Consider the following 16,626-nt stretch of genomic DNA (forward strand, 5'->3'; position numbering starts at 1 on the left):
TGTGCGAAAGTGCTAAGTGCGTCTAAAGCATCAAAGCGACACGCGTGCGTTTGTGCGACGATCAGTGCTTCGCAAAATCTTATCTAATATAAGAGTTTGATAAATGCTTATAAAGCACAAAAAATACACAGCTTTTCAATGTGGGACAAAGAGTAATAAAAAAAATTAGAGAAAAGTTTAAATATTCAAATTTAAGATAAACTTAAATTTTCATATATTCAAATTAAAAATAAACTAATTTTATGAAATAATTTTCAACAAGCTCGCCGAGATAGAGCATCCTCTGGGTTAGAAAAGACTTGGGATTGACTATTTCCTATAGCTCAAATGTCATGTGGAAATTGTGGATAGGAGAAACTGCTTCTGACCCCTTCCTTATCTGTCTAACGTTGCTATGATTTATTTTAATTATTAGAACCATTTCTATGGATTTTCCCCGTCCAACAACATTATATCCACTCCTGTTTTTATATATATACACTGCTTCACCTTTTATAGAGGCTTTTCGTCATTAGTCGACAAGTATTGAAGGTCAAAGGGACTCACCCATATGAAATGTGGTGCATGCATCCTCAAGATTTTATTTCTTTTTGGCTCCCAACTCCTATGGCTCTTCTCCTTTATTGACTGGGTTCAAAATGGCAGGGCATTTAAAGCTCAAAACTTGCTTTACTTTGAAGGAGTACCATCAATTAGGGGTGTAACCTACACTACATGGGCGAATAATATTTTTATTCTTACATTTATATCCGGCATTTTTTCATATGGTCTGGATTTAAATAATCGCTCACCCATCTATAGAATCCGCCCATAGGGCCATAACCACACATGGGCTGACAATTTTTTTGTACTAACCGCCCGTCACATTCGCTTTAATTTGTATTTGGGCTCTCTTCTTTTTCTTTTTTGGGTTTTTTTTTAAAATATGGGCTTAATTTATATGAGCATTTTTTTTTTTAAGAAAAAAAAGCTTTTTATGAGGGTCTTTTTTTTTTTTTTTTTTTTAAATTATTATTATTATATGGGCTTAAAAATGTTTGATCCAATTTTTGAACTACATATACGTGTAAATATTATGAAAATACAAATTGAATTGTAAACATTGAGCAATACAAATATTTCTAAATTGAATTCTAATATGAAAAAATAGATCTATTAATAAACTATGGACAATGCAAGTATATTGAAAAAAATTAAAAAATAAATAAACTACAAAACAATATTGAATTGAATTATATATATTTTCTGGAACAAAAAAAAAAACAAATGAATTGATTTTAATTAATTGCCTTGAAATTATGTTCATAACTGGATAATAGACACTGTCAATTTATTGTTTTAGTCACATTTCAAACTAAATTAGCCAACACTAAATGCATGAAGCACACCGAAATAAAGTCTCAATATATATAAATATTGTCTGCAGCACTAGAATTAGTGGCTGAAAATCCGCCTATTACCAATATGGATGGGCAAATAAAAGATGTAGAACGTTTAATCAACCACCTAAGCATCCCTATCACCAACGACTCCTTAACCTTATCGTGCAAATCTTAGATATGTAAGTCATGCAATAGATAGGTGGTGCCAATTAACGTGCCATTCCTTATAAGATTTGTTATCATTTGGAGCGAATGCAAGGAGGATAATTTGAATGTATCGATGTGCGTATGCTGGTTGGTGAGCTGATCGGGCCTTAGGCTTAGGACTTACTAGCCCTCGGCTGGGCCCTAGGCCTTTAATCCTGACCCCGGGCGAGCCGCCGAGCCCTCAGTTTCCTTCCTCCCCAACAAAACTCGATGTAAAAAAACACTACACGAATCTCGATAAAAATCAAAATCTGACCGTTGCAGCGTCACTTACATATAATCAATAGGTCAGCTTTATTTTTAAAATAACCTACCTTGTCTCTTTCTTAGATTCCCTTTCTCAATAGTAGAGATTGACTAAAGATGCCCCTGCCCGCCATCATCGGTCTCTGTTTCCCAAACCCAACACCCATCATCTCTCTCCCATGCCTGCCAGAGATAAGTCTCTCTCTATCTCTCTCTCTCTCTCCCGTTGAAAGAGCAAATCTATCCCACGGATTTCCTTACTGTCCCATTAATGTGTTTATTTATTTCCCATTCCTATCCGTCGTATTCGATGGTCCTGCTTCACCTACCTACTAGGGTTTAACCCCTCTCCCTTCACTATAAATCCCACTTATGGCCGCCTTCACTTGTCACAGCTAGTCTGATCTCTTATGGCGCTGGTGCTGTGTGGATAAAACCATATATGTTTTTTATTATTATGAATTAGGTCATTTTTAAATCTTAGTGCTCCCAAAGTACTGGTTTTGTAGGCTTGGAGTGTGCAAGGAAAACCGGTAGTGGGTAATTTGCTGGTGGTGGGTATAGGGTTAGTGAGGTGGAGGGGAGCTCCCTTTGGTCCAATACCAGGAAGGAGAGAGGGTGTAGCCGGCTGCTGGTTCATGGATACCTCTGGATTGCGCTGAATAAGAAATAGGGTGCGCAGCTTAAGGGTCTGCATGAACCAGGAGACGTTTTTTCCTTCTCCTTTCCTTTCTTGGATTGAAGGGAGCTCCATTGCTCTCTCTCTCTCTCTCTCTCTTTGATGTTTAATTTGGTCCGTGAACTTTGTATGTGCATGCATACTTGTATACGTGAATAATTTGAACACCCTAATCATGAATATTCTCATGTTTACTTATTTTTGCATAGGTTATGATATTGGGTTTCGAAAGTTGAAGCCCTAGAAACTACTTTCGTGGTAGAGGAAGCCAACAGTTCCAGCTTCCAACTCAGCAAACTTTCTGTCGGGCTGATTGTCTGCAAATCAGAGCTTGCCACATCACGCGATCCAGGACCATGGAGGCCTTTTTCGCTCTGCAAAACAAAGGAAACTAATCATCGTTTTTTTTTTTTTTCTTTTTGTATTTCAGCTTTATACAGGATCTACGTACAACTATCTTCTTCTTTTGCATTTTGTACGTTTGGATAAATGCTAGCAATTAATGGGTTGGATATCATATATTATACATATAATAGGTTTTGTTTTAGGCCCAATTAAGCTTGTAGCGACAACATCAATGGTTGCGCATATCTTTGCTACCAAATCTATACCAAGGCCAAGGGCCCCGTTTAGTAATCCCCTCCCCTTCCCCTCTCATTCCCTTTGTGAGAATATTTTTGTTGTGTAAAACTAGAAAGTGATTGATGTGATATAAAGTAGAAAGAATTTATATGGAAAAGTGGAAAAAATTTATATTGTAGTGGATTTTTTTAATTAAATAATAATAAAAAATTATTGATGTGATATAAAAAGTAAAAAAGAAAAGAATGTTTTGAATTTGATGTTTTTTGGGAAAGGTAAAAGTAAGGGGAGGGAAGGGAAGGGGAAGGGGAAGGGGAGGGAGTTAGTAAACGGGGCCCTTCTTTGAAATCCCCATTCCCCTTCCCTTCACTTCTCCCAAAAAATATCAATTTCAAAATATTCTTACTTTTTTCACTTTTTATATCACATCAACACTTTTTTTATTACTTTTTAAATAAAAAACTCACTACAATACAAATTTTTCTCACTTTTTCATATAAATTATTTCAACTTTATATCACATCAATCATATTTTTTAATCATTAAAAAAAAATTCCAAATGAAAGGGAAAGGGAAAGGGAATTTCAAATGGGGCCCAAATCCATAAAACGCTACTTGGACCCCGTTTGAAATCCCCTTTCCCTTTCCCTTTCCTTTGGAATTTTTTTTTAATGATTAAAAAATATGATTGATGTGATATAAAGTTGAAATAATTTATATGAAAAAGTGAGAAAAATTTGTATTGTAGTGAGTTTTTTATTTAAAAAGTAATAAAAAAAGTGTTGATGTGATATAAAAAGTAAAAAAAGTAAGAATATTTTGAAATTGATATTTTTTGGGAGAAGTGAAGGGAAGGGGAATGGGAATTTCAAACAAGGCCTTGGTCTCTCTTCTGGCATCAACTAACTTAGTTTCTCTTTTGGCAACGGAGTGATTAATGCATTAAATCTCCCCCTTAACCGAAAGCTATAAGCTTGGCAATATTTCTTAAGTGTTTCGATTTAAAGATATTCGTTTCGTTTTTTTTTTTTTTAATTTGACCCCATTATTAGAATTTACAGTTCTAGTAGAATATTCATATTTTGTAGCCGTTTTGAATTTTACTAATTCGATATTGTCAATTCCGGCCCATGATTTGGTCGCCCAATCCGTGACATTTTAAATTCTTTTTAGAGTAATGATTGAACATCACCTTAAAAACATAATTTTTTATCACCTTGTCAATGTAGCAAAGTGGTCTCCCACTATTTTTTAAATTTTTTTATTTTTAAAAAATAAATTAAGGTAAAGACAATTTGCGACAAAGTGACGAAAAATTGTGCCTTTAAGTTTCCTTCTTTTTATATATAGAAATAAAAGTTGGGATGCAATTCCATTGGCTGTTTTATATTCGCGTTCCTTTTCATGCCGTTCAGAGTCTTGGCTGTATCCCTTGCCCTATTTCATTTATGGGCTTTGGCGCATTGCACGCGCCTATACTTTTGTATGTACTCGAGGGCCTCGCAGCCCAAGAAATGAAGTTCCATATCCACGTGAAGTATGCAATTAACCCTCCGTCCCTCCCCCGTCCCCCCGGCATCTAGCACATGTGGCTTACGCGCCTCCATATCAGCATGTGGGGGCACACGCCAATCCACGTGTTTATTTTCAATATATCCAAATTAGTGGTAGAATGATGTCGGTTTCATATAAATTTTGGTGTAATTGTGGTTGAGGATGTTTGGTGTACCGCAACCTAATTATGAATTTATGTAGTCCACATTAAATCCGCCTAACAAAGAATAACAGGACAATTAGATAAGTGTGGGGAAGAGGATTAAGAAAGCTTCTTCTCATGGGTTGTCTTCATCGGTAAAAGTTCTGATTTTTTGTTGAGAAATGCTAAAGTTTTTTTTTAGTGTTTTATCGGTGTTTTTTTGAATTATGTGGATTTAATTTTTTTTGTTTAAAAAAATGCATTTCGTAGGTAATATTTTAAGATAATTTTTTTTATAAAATTTATGTCATCCAGAAGGAGTTCATAATTAAGAACACTAAAAAGAGATGTAGCATTTCTCATTTTGATTAATTATTCTATTCCTTTATTCATTACAGAGCAACCTTTAAATAGAAAAACTATTATAATGTCACTAAGGAAAATTAGAGTGGAGTCGTCAATCAAATGACTCTTATAGAAATGCAAACATAATATGACATATTTAATATGATTAAAATTGACTTATACTACTTAATTTGGAAATAACGACTAACAAGAAAATAAAGGGAATAATTATTACATGAAAAAAAAAAAATAATTACTACTCTTAGAATATATTTATTTATTTTAAATCGATTTTATATATATATATATATATATATATATGTGCGTGGCTGTGACAATGATTCACTGATTGTGATGGACTGGTATGGGTTTAAGCCAGTCTTAATTAACTAATTAAAATTGGCTAGCGTATGGGAAAACTCAATGCAGTCTTGAGTTTTGCTTTTTTTTTTCTTAAAAAGGATTATTTATATATTTTTTTAAAAAAAATTATTTTGAGAAGAATGCCATCCGTTATTCATCCAATGCCAAGTCAAAATCAAAACCGTGTGATCTATCTAGAAACCCTAGATTCACGTTTACACTTGAAAAAGTAAATGCAGGAACTAGTACCAATTTTAACTATTTAATTAAAGCAGATGCTAATGCTTGATGTTTTCTCTTGGTTTGAGCTCTCAGAAAGTATAAAGAATATTTAAAAATGATTTTTTTTTTTAATAATCTAAATAACCAAATTAAACAAACCCAAAGCATTTTTCTCCAAAATACGAAGTTTCTTTTTCATTTTTTTTTTGTTCGTTCGGGTGGGTCCAAGGTTGTTCCCCAACGTGTACGTCTACGGGCGCAACTATATGGGTTATATCCTTAAAGGCTGGGTCAAGCACGACTTCAGTGACTTCAGCCTAGCCCGGTTGACCTTAGGCCAATAGCAATACCAGTACGCCCCACAAAAAGGGTTGAGGATATTTACAATTTCAAAAAAAAATTAAAATTTTTAAATTACGTGAATTTAAGTTATTTTATGTATCGAATGTTATAAAAAAAATATTACATATTAAAAATATAACAGGTTAATAATGAAAATTGAATACATTTTTATCAAGTTCTTACACTTTATGTTGTATAAAAATTTTGAGTAAAAAATTGTCTTTTTATTTAGTAAAAAAGAAGCGTATCTCCAAAGTAAAAAAAAAAAAAACATTTTAAAATGTTTTTTTTTTATCTTAAAAACATGCCATAATTTTAATATGTAGCATTTTTCACGTCATTCGATATAAAAAATAAATTGTCTTTTTATTTAGTAAAAAAGAAACGTATCTCCAAAAGTGAAAAAAAAAAAAAAAGTATTTTGAAAGGTTTTTTTTTTTTTTTGGGTCTCAATAACATGTCATATATTTAATATGTAACATTTTTCACGTCATTCGATATAAAAAAGGCTTGAATTCACAAGTTGAGAATCTTAACTTTTTTTGAAATTGTAAATGATCTAATCTCACAAAAAGATGTTTAATTTTTTACGTCATTCAATATAAAAAAAAAAAAAAAGGCTTGAATTCACAAGTTGAGAATCTTTAACTTTCTTTGAAATTGTAAATGATCTAATCCCACAAAAAAAAACGTTTAATTTTTTTTACAAAAATGAAAAAAAGAAAAAAGAAAAGAAAAACAGAAAGTAATATTTTTTTTTTCCTGGGTTAAGATTTTACATATAAAATAAAACCCCACATAAATCGGACTATTATTATCCACTTCAGTTGAAACTGAATAATGACATCTATAGTTACTGAGAGAATTATCTTTTCTTCTTTAGCTTATTTGTTTTACTATTTAAAGTTACCTTATCCTGCCACATTTATTTCAGTTTTTAACATTTTTTTTTTCCTTGTTTAACTTTACTGACGTTTTTAGAAATTCCAATTCCCTTATTCAAGTAAATAACAAAACTACGAGACTATGATCCCTCCCAACCAAAAAATATTCTAAGAAAATCCAATTCCTTTTTTTTTTTTTTAATCAATCCAATTCCCTTATTAAAGTAAGTGTATTTTGTTTGTTGACGTGGTTTGGTTTGGAAAAATGTTAAATATTTTGTAAGTAATTTGTATTTTGAATCATCTGTCAATCTTTTTATTTTAAAAAGAAGAAAATTTTAGTAAATAGAGTCGATCCTGTCCCTCCAAAAAAAATTCCAAAAAATCCAATCCCCTTATTAATGTAATTTTTATCGTTAAAAAAAAAAAAAAAAAAAGGAAAAAATACACATATCTCCTCAAATTACCATTCAATTATCAAACTACCAATTGTGTCAATGTCTCCCCTCAAACTATCAAAAACTATACATACTCCCCCTAATGACAAAAATACGATTCATAAAATTATTAAATTTAAAAAAAAATATATATGAAAAAAATAACAAAAAATTATACAAAAAAATAAAAAATAAAAAAATCGTTTGTTTTTTCTATTTTTTTTTTTGCTTATTAAAAAAAATTACGATCATTTTTATCTTTTTGTTGGTCTTATGTTGATCTTAAAGGAGACATTGCATTTTTTATTAGTTTGAAGAAAAATGTTAATATAATTGAAAGTTTGAAAGACCTTAATAATTAAATGATAATTTGAAGAGGTATATCTACTTTTTCCCTTAACAAAATTACAAGAATCTTTCAAATACAAAAAAAAAAAAAAATTCCAAATCATAAAATTGGAAAGAAAATTGACCCCATCCAACTATCAAGGCCACGACTATTGACCAACGGTGTGGATTAAAATCAGACGCATGATCCGAATCAGATATACCAACCCCCTAGGCCCTAATAATAATAATAACAAAAAAAGAAAAAGAAAAAAAGAACCAAATTGAAAACCATCGGAATTAATAAGATAGACCTTCCTCTTTCCTTATATATTTATTGCGGTAATCGTAGCCACCAAGCATATCACGCGAACTCTAAACTGCGTTGCTGGAATTTCGCCACCTCAGACGCCCAGCCCACGCCGTCTTCGTGATTTCTGGGTTGGGGGGGATTTTGGAGAAATGAGGACTTTGAATACGAGTACGGATCTGTTCGACCCGAGGACGGTGATGGAGTCGGATTTCTCGAGTGGTGTATCGGCTGCGGACGCCGATTTCGCCTTCGCTTTCAACGACAGCAACTTCTCGGACCGGATGCTCCGGATCGAGATCCTGGGCGACCCTCCCGAGAACATGCCCGATTCGGAGGCGTGCATCAGTATTGCCGATTGGGCTCGGCACCGGAAGCGGAGGCGAGAGGATATCAAGAAAGAAAACGGTAAGATATTATGGTTTTTGTTTCTGTGGTTCTGCTTGGTTGCTGATAAAATTTGGGAATATTCGAGGAAAACTGCGTTTTTGAGTTTTATCCTTGTTTTTATGAGGGGAAATTGGAAACTTAGTTTAGTTGCTTCTATGAAACTGTGTTTGGTTTCAAAGTTGCTGATTTCCTATGTATCTGGTTGGGTTAGGAAAAGATTAGAAACTGAAGTCCTAGACGCTAGTGAGCTTAAAGATTTTCATCTCATTTCCATTTGATTTTCTAGGGTTCTGTTTGGTTTCTGAGGAAGTGGGGTAAATAATTGAAAATTTGGACATTGTTACTAAGCTATAAAGGATTTTGGTTCTATTTTCCAGGATTATTGTTTCGTTTATGCGAAAAAAAAAAAAAATAGTCTTAGTTGTCACGAAGTTCAAATTTTTCATTTGCTTTTCTCGGCCTATGCTTTCTTTACGAGAAAATCAAGGAAAATAAAAGAAACGAAGGTAATATATGGTTTTAAAGCTTAGATAATGTTATAAAACCAATTTTTCCATTTGATTTGCTAGGTATCTGGCTTTGCGAAAAACTTGAGCACAAGAAAAGCTATTGAGGTTTTAAAAAATCTTTTAGGTAATGCTGTTTTGGTTTTTGAAAATGAAAACCGTGTTTGGGTAGAGATGAACAAAAACTCAAGTCAACTGGCCGACCTAGAAGTCTTATAACGCTAAAGATAATACGAAACCAAAGAAAAATTAATGATTTTCGTTTCCATCACTTTCAACACAACCACTCGTAGTTTACTGATTGAAATCAAAACTTGAGTAAATGGGTAAAAGCGACTACCAAGCCTAGCTGTTCAGAGTTTTGCAGCCATGACAAAAACATATAGAGATTTGTTTCAGGACAACTGAGAAAATAATAAAGTTGACTCGTTTGAGCCTCACTTTCTGAGCCGTATGGGAGAGATGGCTTTTTACTATTATATTCTTTTCATATCATCCACTTTGTCATTGTTGTTGCTTCATTTTTGTTTTAGTGCCATATGTATTTTGATATTGTTGTGCTAGAACTTATAAACAAAAAATGGTTCTGCTTGAACTTGAATAATGGATTATTTGATTGTGTTTATTTGATTTGGGAAATATGATAAGCAAAGTCTACATGCTGATGGTAAGTTGTCTTATTCATTTCTAGAGTTTTGATTCTCATTCCCAATGTATGGTGACATCTCATGTCGTTTCTTGACATTCCTCAAGTTGGTTGGGAAAATAGACAGGAAAGTATTTGATTGCCTTGGTGGTGAGATTTTATTGTAGTGTGTGGGTTTCAAAATCCTAGAGTGGCACATGATTATTTAATTTTGTAATAATAGCATAAATGATGCTTCTATTGCGACTCTTGTGGAATTTTCTGTAAGTGCCATTTAGTGAAACGTGAGCTTTACTGGAGAGGCTTATGATTGGGAGGTGAAAGTCTTTGCCTTCATTTTCAGGGTGCTGTATTTAGCAAGAGTGAGACGGGAATGGGAGGACAAGCTGTGGTGGGTCCCTTCCTAAAAGGGTTTGTTTGGTGTTAAATCTTTCTACAGTGTATTGGGTTGTCATGATTGTGACCCTTTTCCTTGGAAAAGTATTTGGCAAACTAAGGTTTCGTTGAGGGTGGCATTTTTTAGTTGGTCGGCGGCCCTAGAAAAGATCTTTAGAGCATTCCTAGCAGCCTTTTAGCTATTTTGGTGAGACAATTTGGTGAAAACACATAAAAACCACTCCCAACAGACTCACTACTATAACAAAAAAAAAAAAATTTGGTTAGTGAACAGTACTCACCAACAATAATGAGTTGGTTCTTTGGTCATTTCTCTAAATTTGGTTCTTTTCTCTTCTTTTTTTTTCCTTTTCTTTTCTTTTCTTTCTTTCTCACGTACAACTCTGTTTCTTTCTGCAATGTTTTAGGCTAAAAGTGTAATTTTTTTTTCTCTTAAACTACAATATTTCCACACTTTAGACATCCAGTGCCGTACAAATTTATTGTTCACATATTCCAACAAGTTTTGTAGAATTGAAGGGGCATGTTTGGTAGCATTTTATTTTTGATTATTTTTTAAAAACATGTTTGGGTAGGTTTTTTAAATTCAAATTCTACTCAAATTTTATCAAACGTTTTTCAATTTTGTCTCGGGTTCTCTAAACTATCTAAACATAATTAAAAAATAATTATAATTATCGGTATTTGCAATTTTAAATATAGTAAAGTATAATATAATATAATACAAATTTTTAAAAATATGACCATTAAAATAAGACAAATATTCAAAAATATGACCGTTAGGAAAAGACAAACATTCAAAAAAGATTAAATAGAGAAAGAATAAAGAAATCTGAAAAAATATAATTTAAATGGAATAGTGATAGCGAATAGTTAAAATGATGATGTTGTTGGGGGTGCATTAAAAAAGTGGCTCATTAGAATAGAGAAAAATAGTTTTTAGCTATTTTGGCTAGTAAAATTTGGTAAGGCTACTAGGAAAGTTTTTACGACATGTCATTGTGGTTGATTGGTGGTGTTTATTTAAAAGGAATGAGGAGACTGTAGACCATTTTCTGCTTCACTATGAGGTTGTTTGCGCCATTTAGAATGTTTCTTCAGTCAATTGGGGTCGTCTTTGGTCATGCCTAGACGAGTAGTTGATTTTTATGTTTGTTGGTGGATATTTGAAGTGTTGTTGTGTGGAAGATGATGCATTTGTGCCTTTTGTACTATCTATAGAAGGAAATGAATGATAGAAATTTTGAGGACCGTGAGAAGACTTTGAAGGAGATTTAAGTCTATTTTTCAACACTGTATCTTTGGACAGTTGTTTTTGTTTCTCTTTTGGTGATTAGTTATCATGATTTTCTTGTTCTTTTTGTCCTTCATAGTTAGATGGCTTCTCTTGTATACTTTCTGTGTACTTGGGGTGCCATACACTTTTAATGATATTTTGATTACTTATAATAATAATAATAATAAAAAATAAATGCTGCTTATAAATAGCTTTTAATCTTTGGTAGTTAAGCATTGTGATGTATTAATTGGTGGGATTGTCTGTTAGCATGCATGATTATCCTTTCGTTTATAAATGGTTTATTGCATTAGAATTAAGGTCTATGTTTGTGGATATGGCGTGCTGTCTTGCCCTAGCCATGTTAATTAATGTTTACCTTTTGTTTTCAGTTCTAGATCTCACTGCATGCCCGGAGGAGCAAATTTTGAACTGTAACCAGCCTGATATGGATGATTGTGTAGTCTGTGAAAACCCTGATGAGGAAGTAGTTGCAATGAGTGAAGAATCACCCTCAGGTATGAAGCAATCTTAGATAGTATTGTTCCCTTTTAATCTTGTTTTCTAGAATAAGAATATGTTTGATCTGATTTTGTCAAAAGAAAAAATTGCTTGATCAGTCTTTCAAAATTAGTGATACCTATCTACTTAGAACTTCAGGGAGTACAATAACATCCAAAAAATAACCTAAAAGGGAGAGGCAAAGAACTTAGACATGTATAAAATGTTCTTGTTCTTCTAGCAGCTAAAGAAAATTGTTCTTTTAAGACTGTTTAACTTGTGTATGTATTTTAAACATGCTTATTGTTCCTGGTAGGTGATGAAGCTGGAAATAGCAATGATTCAAGCTGGAGTATGGATTTTTCTACGGTTGTAAGAGTTAAAACATTACATATCAGCTCTCCTATTTTGGCTGCCAAAAGCCCATTCTTCTATAAGGTATAAGTGACATATTACCGTAAGGTGGTTTTACATAGTTTACTGAAGATAGTCTCCAGATGGTCTTTTTATTTTTTTGGTTTTATTGTAGTTATTCTCAAATGGGATGAGGGAGTCGGAGCAGCGACATGTAACCCTTCGGATCAATGCCTCTGGTATAAACAAATATCAAAACTTTATTTTTATTTTTTTTTCCCTCCTATAATCCTTTATATTGGTTTTTTCCTTGGCAAGTTCAACTTAAAATTCATGTACTTTTCCCGTGGTACAGAGGAAGCTGCTCTCATGGAGCTCCTGAATTTTATGTACAGTAATACCTTATCCGTAACTACAGCACCCGCTTTGCTGGATGTTCTTATGGCTGCCGACAAATTTGAGGTTGCTTCTTGCATGAGGTACTGCAGTCGACTATTGCGGAATATGCCCATGACGCCCGAGTCTGCTTTGCTTTACCTGGAGCTTCCTTCTAGTGTTTTAATGGGTGAGGCAGTCCAGCCTTTGACAGACACTGCAAAGCAGTATCTTGCTGCCCGCTATAAGGACATGACCAAGTAAGTTCTGAACATTAACTGCCCTTCCTTGGTGTGTGTATGTGGGTGGGGGGGGTTGGGGTTTAACATGAAGAATTAAACTAGACCACAACTTACATGGTCTTTTCTGCTTAACCTTCTTTATTCAAAATTGAATCATATGAATTATGATTATGGTGGATTGTTGGACTGGCTTTTCAAAGGAAGAGTCATGTTAGCGATACCTGTCAAGGAGGTTTTAAACATTCTTCTCATCAGTTGTCCATCTAACATGAAAAGCGGTTTATATGGCATTATAGCAAAGTTTATAAGCACAACCATCAGCATGGTGCAAGTAACACCATCATTAGCAAAGCACAATTGTTCTCAAAGCAATTTCTTGCTAATTCTTTATTAATTACTGCATTTGCTATTATTGTTCCTGTTGTCGTTTTCTTCGTCTGCGATTTGCCTTCTGGGAGGTAGAGCTCATGTATGGGTACCTTTGACCAGGTTCCAAGAAGAGGTGATGGCTTTGCCCCTTGCTGGAATGGAGGCAATATTGTCCAGTGATGATCTCCAGGTTCCATCAGAGGATGCTGTATATGACTTTGTGTTGAAGTGGGCTAGGGCTCAGTATCCAAAACTGGAGGAGCGGCGAGAAGTCCTGGGTATGCGTCTTTCACGCTTCATTCGCTTCCCTTACTTGACCCCCCGGAAGCTTAGGAAGATCTTAATCTGTAATGACTTTGATCACGAGGTTGCATCCAAGCTTGTGTTAGAGGCCCTATTTTTTAAGGCTGAGGCCCCACACCGCCAACGGATTCTAGCTTCAGAAGAGGCTGCCACTTCGAATCGTCACACTGTAGAGCGGGCGTACAAGTATCGCCCTGTAAAGGTGGTAGAATTTGAACTTCCACGTCAGCAGTGCGTGGTATTCCTGGACCTAAAGCGGGAGGAGTGTGCAACTTTGTTCCCTTCTGGACGAGTGTATTCTCAGGCATTCCATTTGGGTGGGCAGGGGTTCTTCCTGTCAGCCCACTGCAACATGGATCAGCAGAGCTCTTTCCACTGTTTTGGGCTGTTTCTAGGGATGCAGGAAAAGGGGTCAGTGACTTTTGCGGTAGACTATGAATTTGCAGCAAGATCGAAGCCAACAGAGGAGTTTGTTAGCAAATACAAAGGCAACTACACATTCACTGGGGGCAAGGCAGTTGGGTACCGAAACTTATTTGCCATACCATGGACTTCCTTCATGGCTGAGGATAGTCTCTACTTCATAAATGGCGTCCTCCATCTTAGAGCTGAGCTTACCATCAGGCACTGACTCATCTCCCCCCATCCCGTTTCTCAAAGCTTTAGCTGATTTTGCCCCTAATTTAGTTGGTGGCCCTAACTTTATGAAGACAAAACTTGTAATAACCACTGTTATGCACTTAGATATACTTTTCGGTAGCAGGTTGAGTGATGCTTTCAAATATTTCTTGTACTGGGCCTAGTTGTGTTCGTTCACAAGGAACAGGGGAAAATGTAAATGGGTTTGGCTAGTTTTTGTTGTACAACTGTATGAGATAGCGTGATAGTTTCATTGAAATTACCACTTTGTATGTTGGTTGAGCTCATGAAATCTTTCTGGTGCTCCAACAGTTAGCTTCATTTAGCAATATATCATCGGATCATTGCATCGTGTATTCGTCCATCCATGTTGTTTCTTGATTGTTGATTGTCGATTGTTGAGGTACATAGTCAATACAGTTGATAGAAGAATGATGGATTTCATTTCAATACAGTTGATAGAAGAATGATGGATTTCATTTGATGAAGGAGAATAAGGGCTTTTCAAACAAAATGCAAAAAACACTGCCCAAAACACATTGAAAAACAGAGTCGTTACCGTGTTTCGGTTAGGTTGCCGATGATTCTTCCTTGTTAGTATTGAAGAAGAAAAATATAATGCTCCGACTTCTAATGAAATTTCAAACTACCTGCAAAACAACTAAAAGAGAAAATTATGCTCAATATACATGAATTTAATCTGAATTTATACTTGGGTATGGGTCTATTTATAGGCAAAGAGTTATAGGTCAACTTGAATTAGGTTTTCTGTTTCTTCTTGATTTAAGAGTGCTGTCAGAGTTCTACTTGGATTCTGATCTCTTAGAAGACACAAGATCTAATTGGATTAGATTTGGACTCGAATTATGACTCCTACTTCAATTTAACTTGGAGTAGAGTGATTTTTCGGATTTCTTGGAATGAATGATACCCGAGTTCTTGGAACATACTTGTCCCGGGCCTATGGTTGACTAAGTAGTCTTCTCCTTAGGTCGGTACTGACCCAAAGGCTCATGATTCTTTAGATAAGCTGTGTATATAAATAAAATAAAGCTTATTAACATGTGTTTTTATTTGTAGGCAAAAACTAATCCCCTTTTAAGTTAAAGAAATTTACAAAAGAAAAAGAATAAAGAGTCATAGTCTGAAAAGGAGTAGGATTCCATCCCGCAAGTGAACTTCCAAATTTCTAATTAGTACAGGAAACGAAAAAGAAATAAATAAAAGCATCGTAGCCAACCGCAACTCCACGCAGCATAATCCAGTTCCGCACACGAAAGCTCTGCTTAGCACCGACGCTAGAACAAAGCGAATCATATATATATATATATATATAAAAATAGATAGCTCTCTCACAGTCACACACACAGCGAGAATCCGTTGATCCATAAACGGTTTTTCACAAAGCAAGCAAGCAATCCAAATTCCAAGGGTTGGCGGAGAGTGATCGATCGAGGTTAGACAAAAAGCAAGATGCCGAAGAACAAGGGAAAGGGAGGGAAGAACCGGAAGCGAGGAAAGAACGAGGCGGACGACGAGAAACGCGAGCTGTTGTTCAAAGAAGACGGGCAAGAGTACGCCCAGGTGAGCCGAATGCTGGGGAACGGTCGGTGCGAGGCCACGTGCGTCGACGGCACCAAGCGGCTCTGCCACATCCGCGGCAAGATGCACAAGAAGGTGTGGATCGCCGCAGGGGACATTGTACTCGTTGGCCTCAGGGACTACCAGGACGACAAGGCCGACGTCATCCTCAAGTACATGCCCGACGAGGCCAGGCTCTTGAAGGCCTACGGGGAGTTGCCGGAGACCACCAGGTTGAACGAGGGGATTGCTGCTGGGTTGGTCGAGGAGGATGAAGGAGTTGGGAGTAATTATGTTGTGTTTGAGGACGAGGATATTGACAAGATTTAAGAGAAACAAAGATAGATGGGGTCTGGTTTTTTGCTTTGATTTTCTGTTTTCTATTAATATTGAGCGGCTTGCGTTCGATATATTTTAACAGTTTCTCTTTAGAAGGGTCTTAATTCGTTGTTTTGGTTTATGATGCAAATAATTGTATTGAGTTTTGAGAACAATATGTATAAAATACAATTATTTTGGAATTCTGCTTTCTTATTTTACAATGCAATTAGGGGCAGTGATTTTATTCGCACGTTGGATATTGAGTTCGAGTTGTGTTAGACACAAATATAAAATTATATGAATCAACTCAAACCCTCAATCACATCCAGCCAATTTCATGTCAAGTTCGTAGGTCTAGTTAAAAATTACCAACCCTAATTACAACCGATGAAACTCACGTCTCGAAACCATATGCGAAAAGGCTAAGTTTAAAGACCTAGAAATAATGTGCCAGTGTAGTTGGATTAGTGGCCATTTACAAAGGGGATTAGCAGAGCGCAACACCTTCCAGAGGACCTGTGACTTATAATATGCTCAGCAAAAGTATAAGCTGCATTTGTTAATGCTTTTTGTTTGAAAAAAAATGTTCTTAGGTGACAAAGATAAAACATTTTTGAATATTTTGCAAGAATTGTGTTTTAAGTTGTTTGGTTAAGTTTTCGCTTTGAAAAACATAAAACCAAAGCGGGAAGGAGAATGGTTTAA

General features: G+C 35.0%; 2 protein-coding genes and 1 long non-coding RNA gene across 3 annotated transcripts; all 3 read left to right on the forward strand.

Moving 5' to 3' along the window:
- The first annotated feature begins 1,883 nt into the window (after positions 1-1,883).
- Positions 1,884-3,150, forward strand: LOC133864640 (uncharacterized). The gene is made up of 2 exons (XR_009899533.1): positions 1,884-2,641; positions 2,724-3,150. It is a non-coding gene; the product is annotated as an uncharacterized LOC133864640 (long non-coding RNA).
- Positions 3,151-8,037: 4,887 nt separating this feature from the next.
- On the forward strand, positions 8,038-14,375 carry LOC133863491 (BTB/POZ domain-containing protein POB1-like). The gene is made up of 6 exons (XM_062299444.1): positions 8,038-8,430; positions 11,629-11,754; positions 12,054-12,175; positions 12,267-12,330; positions 12,447-12,726; positions 13,198-14,375. Exons 1-6 carry the CDS (start codon positions 8,175-8,177, stop codon positions 14,009-14,011), a joined length of 1,662 nt encoding a protein of 553 aa, XP_062155428.1. The 5' UTR covers positions 8,038-8,174; the 3' UTR covers positions 14,012-14,375.
- A 903-nt stretch (positions 14,376-15,278) lies between these two features.
- Positions 15,279-16,121, forward strand: LOC133864151 (eukaryotic translation initiation factor 1A-like). Its single transcript, XM_062300400.1, has one exon. The coding sequence runs from the start codon at positions 15,493-15,495 to the stop codon at positions 15,928-15,930; it is 438 nt and encodes a 145-aa protein (XP_062156384.1). The 5' UTR covers positions 15,279-15,492; the 3' UTR covers positions 15,931-16,121.
- Positions 16,122-16,626: the final 505 nt, after the last annotated feature.

This window comes from Alnus glutinosa, chromosome 3 (assembly GCF_958979055.1).
Source record: "Alnus glutinosa chromosome 3, dhAlnGlut1.1, whole genome shotgun sequence".
Classification (NCBI taxonomy): Eukaryota; Viridiplantae; Streptophyta; class Magnoliopsida; order Fagales; family Betulaceae; genus Alnus; species Alnus glutinosa.

Excerpts from the sequence above, each read along its gene's own strand:
- LOC133863491 (XM_062299444.1), top strand. The coding sequence starts at position 8,175 with ATGAGGACTTTGAATACGAGTACGGATCTGTTCGACCCGAGGACGGTG. Across the intron at positions 11,755-12,053 it reads GAGTGAAGAATCACCCTCAG|GTGATGAAGCTGGAAATAGC; the intron begins GTATGAAGCAAT and ends TGTTCCTGGTAG. Across the intron at positions 12,331-12,446 it reads CCTTCGGATCAATGCCTCTG|AGGAAGCTGCTCTCATGGAG; the intron begins GTATAAACAAAT and ends CCCGTGGTACAG.
- LOC133864151 (XM_062300400.1), top strand. The coding sequence starts at position 15,493 with ATGCCGAAGAACAAGGGAAAGGGAGGGAAGAACCGGAAGCGAGGAAAG.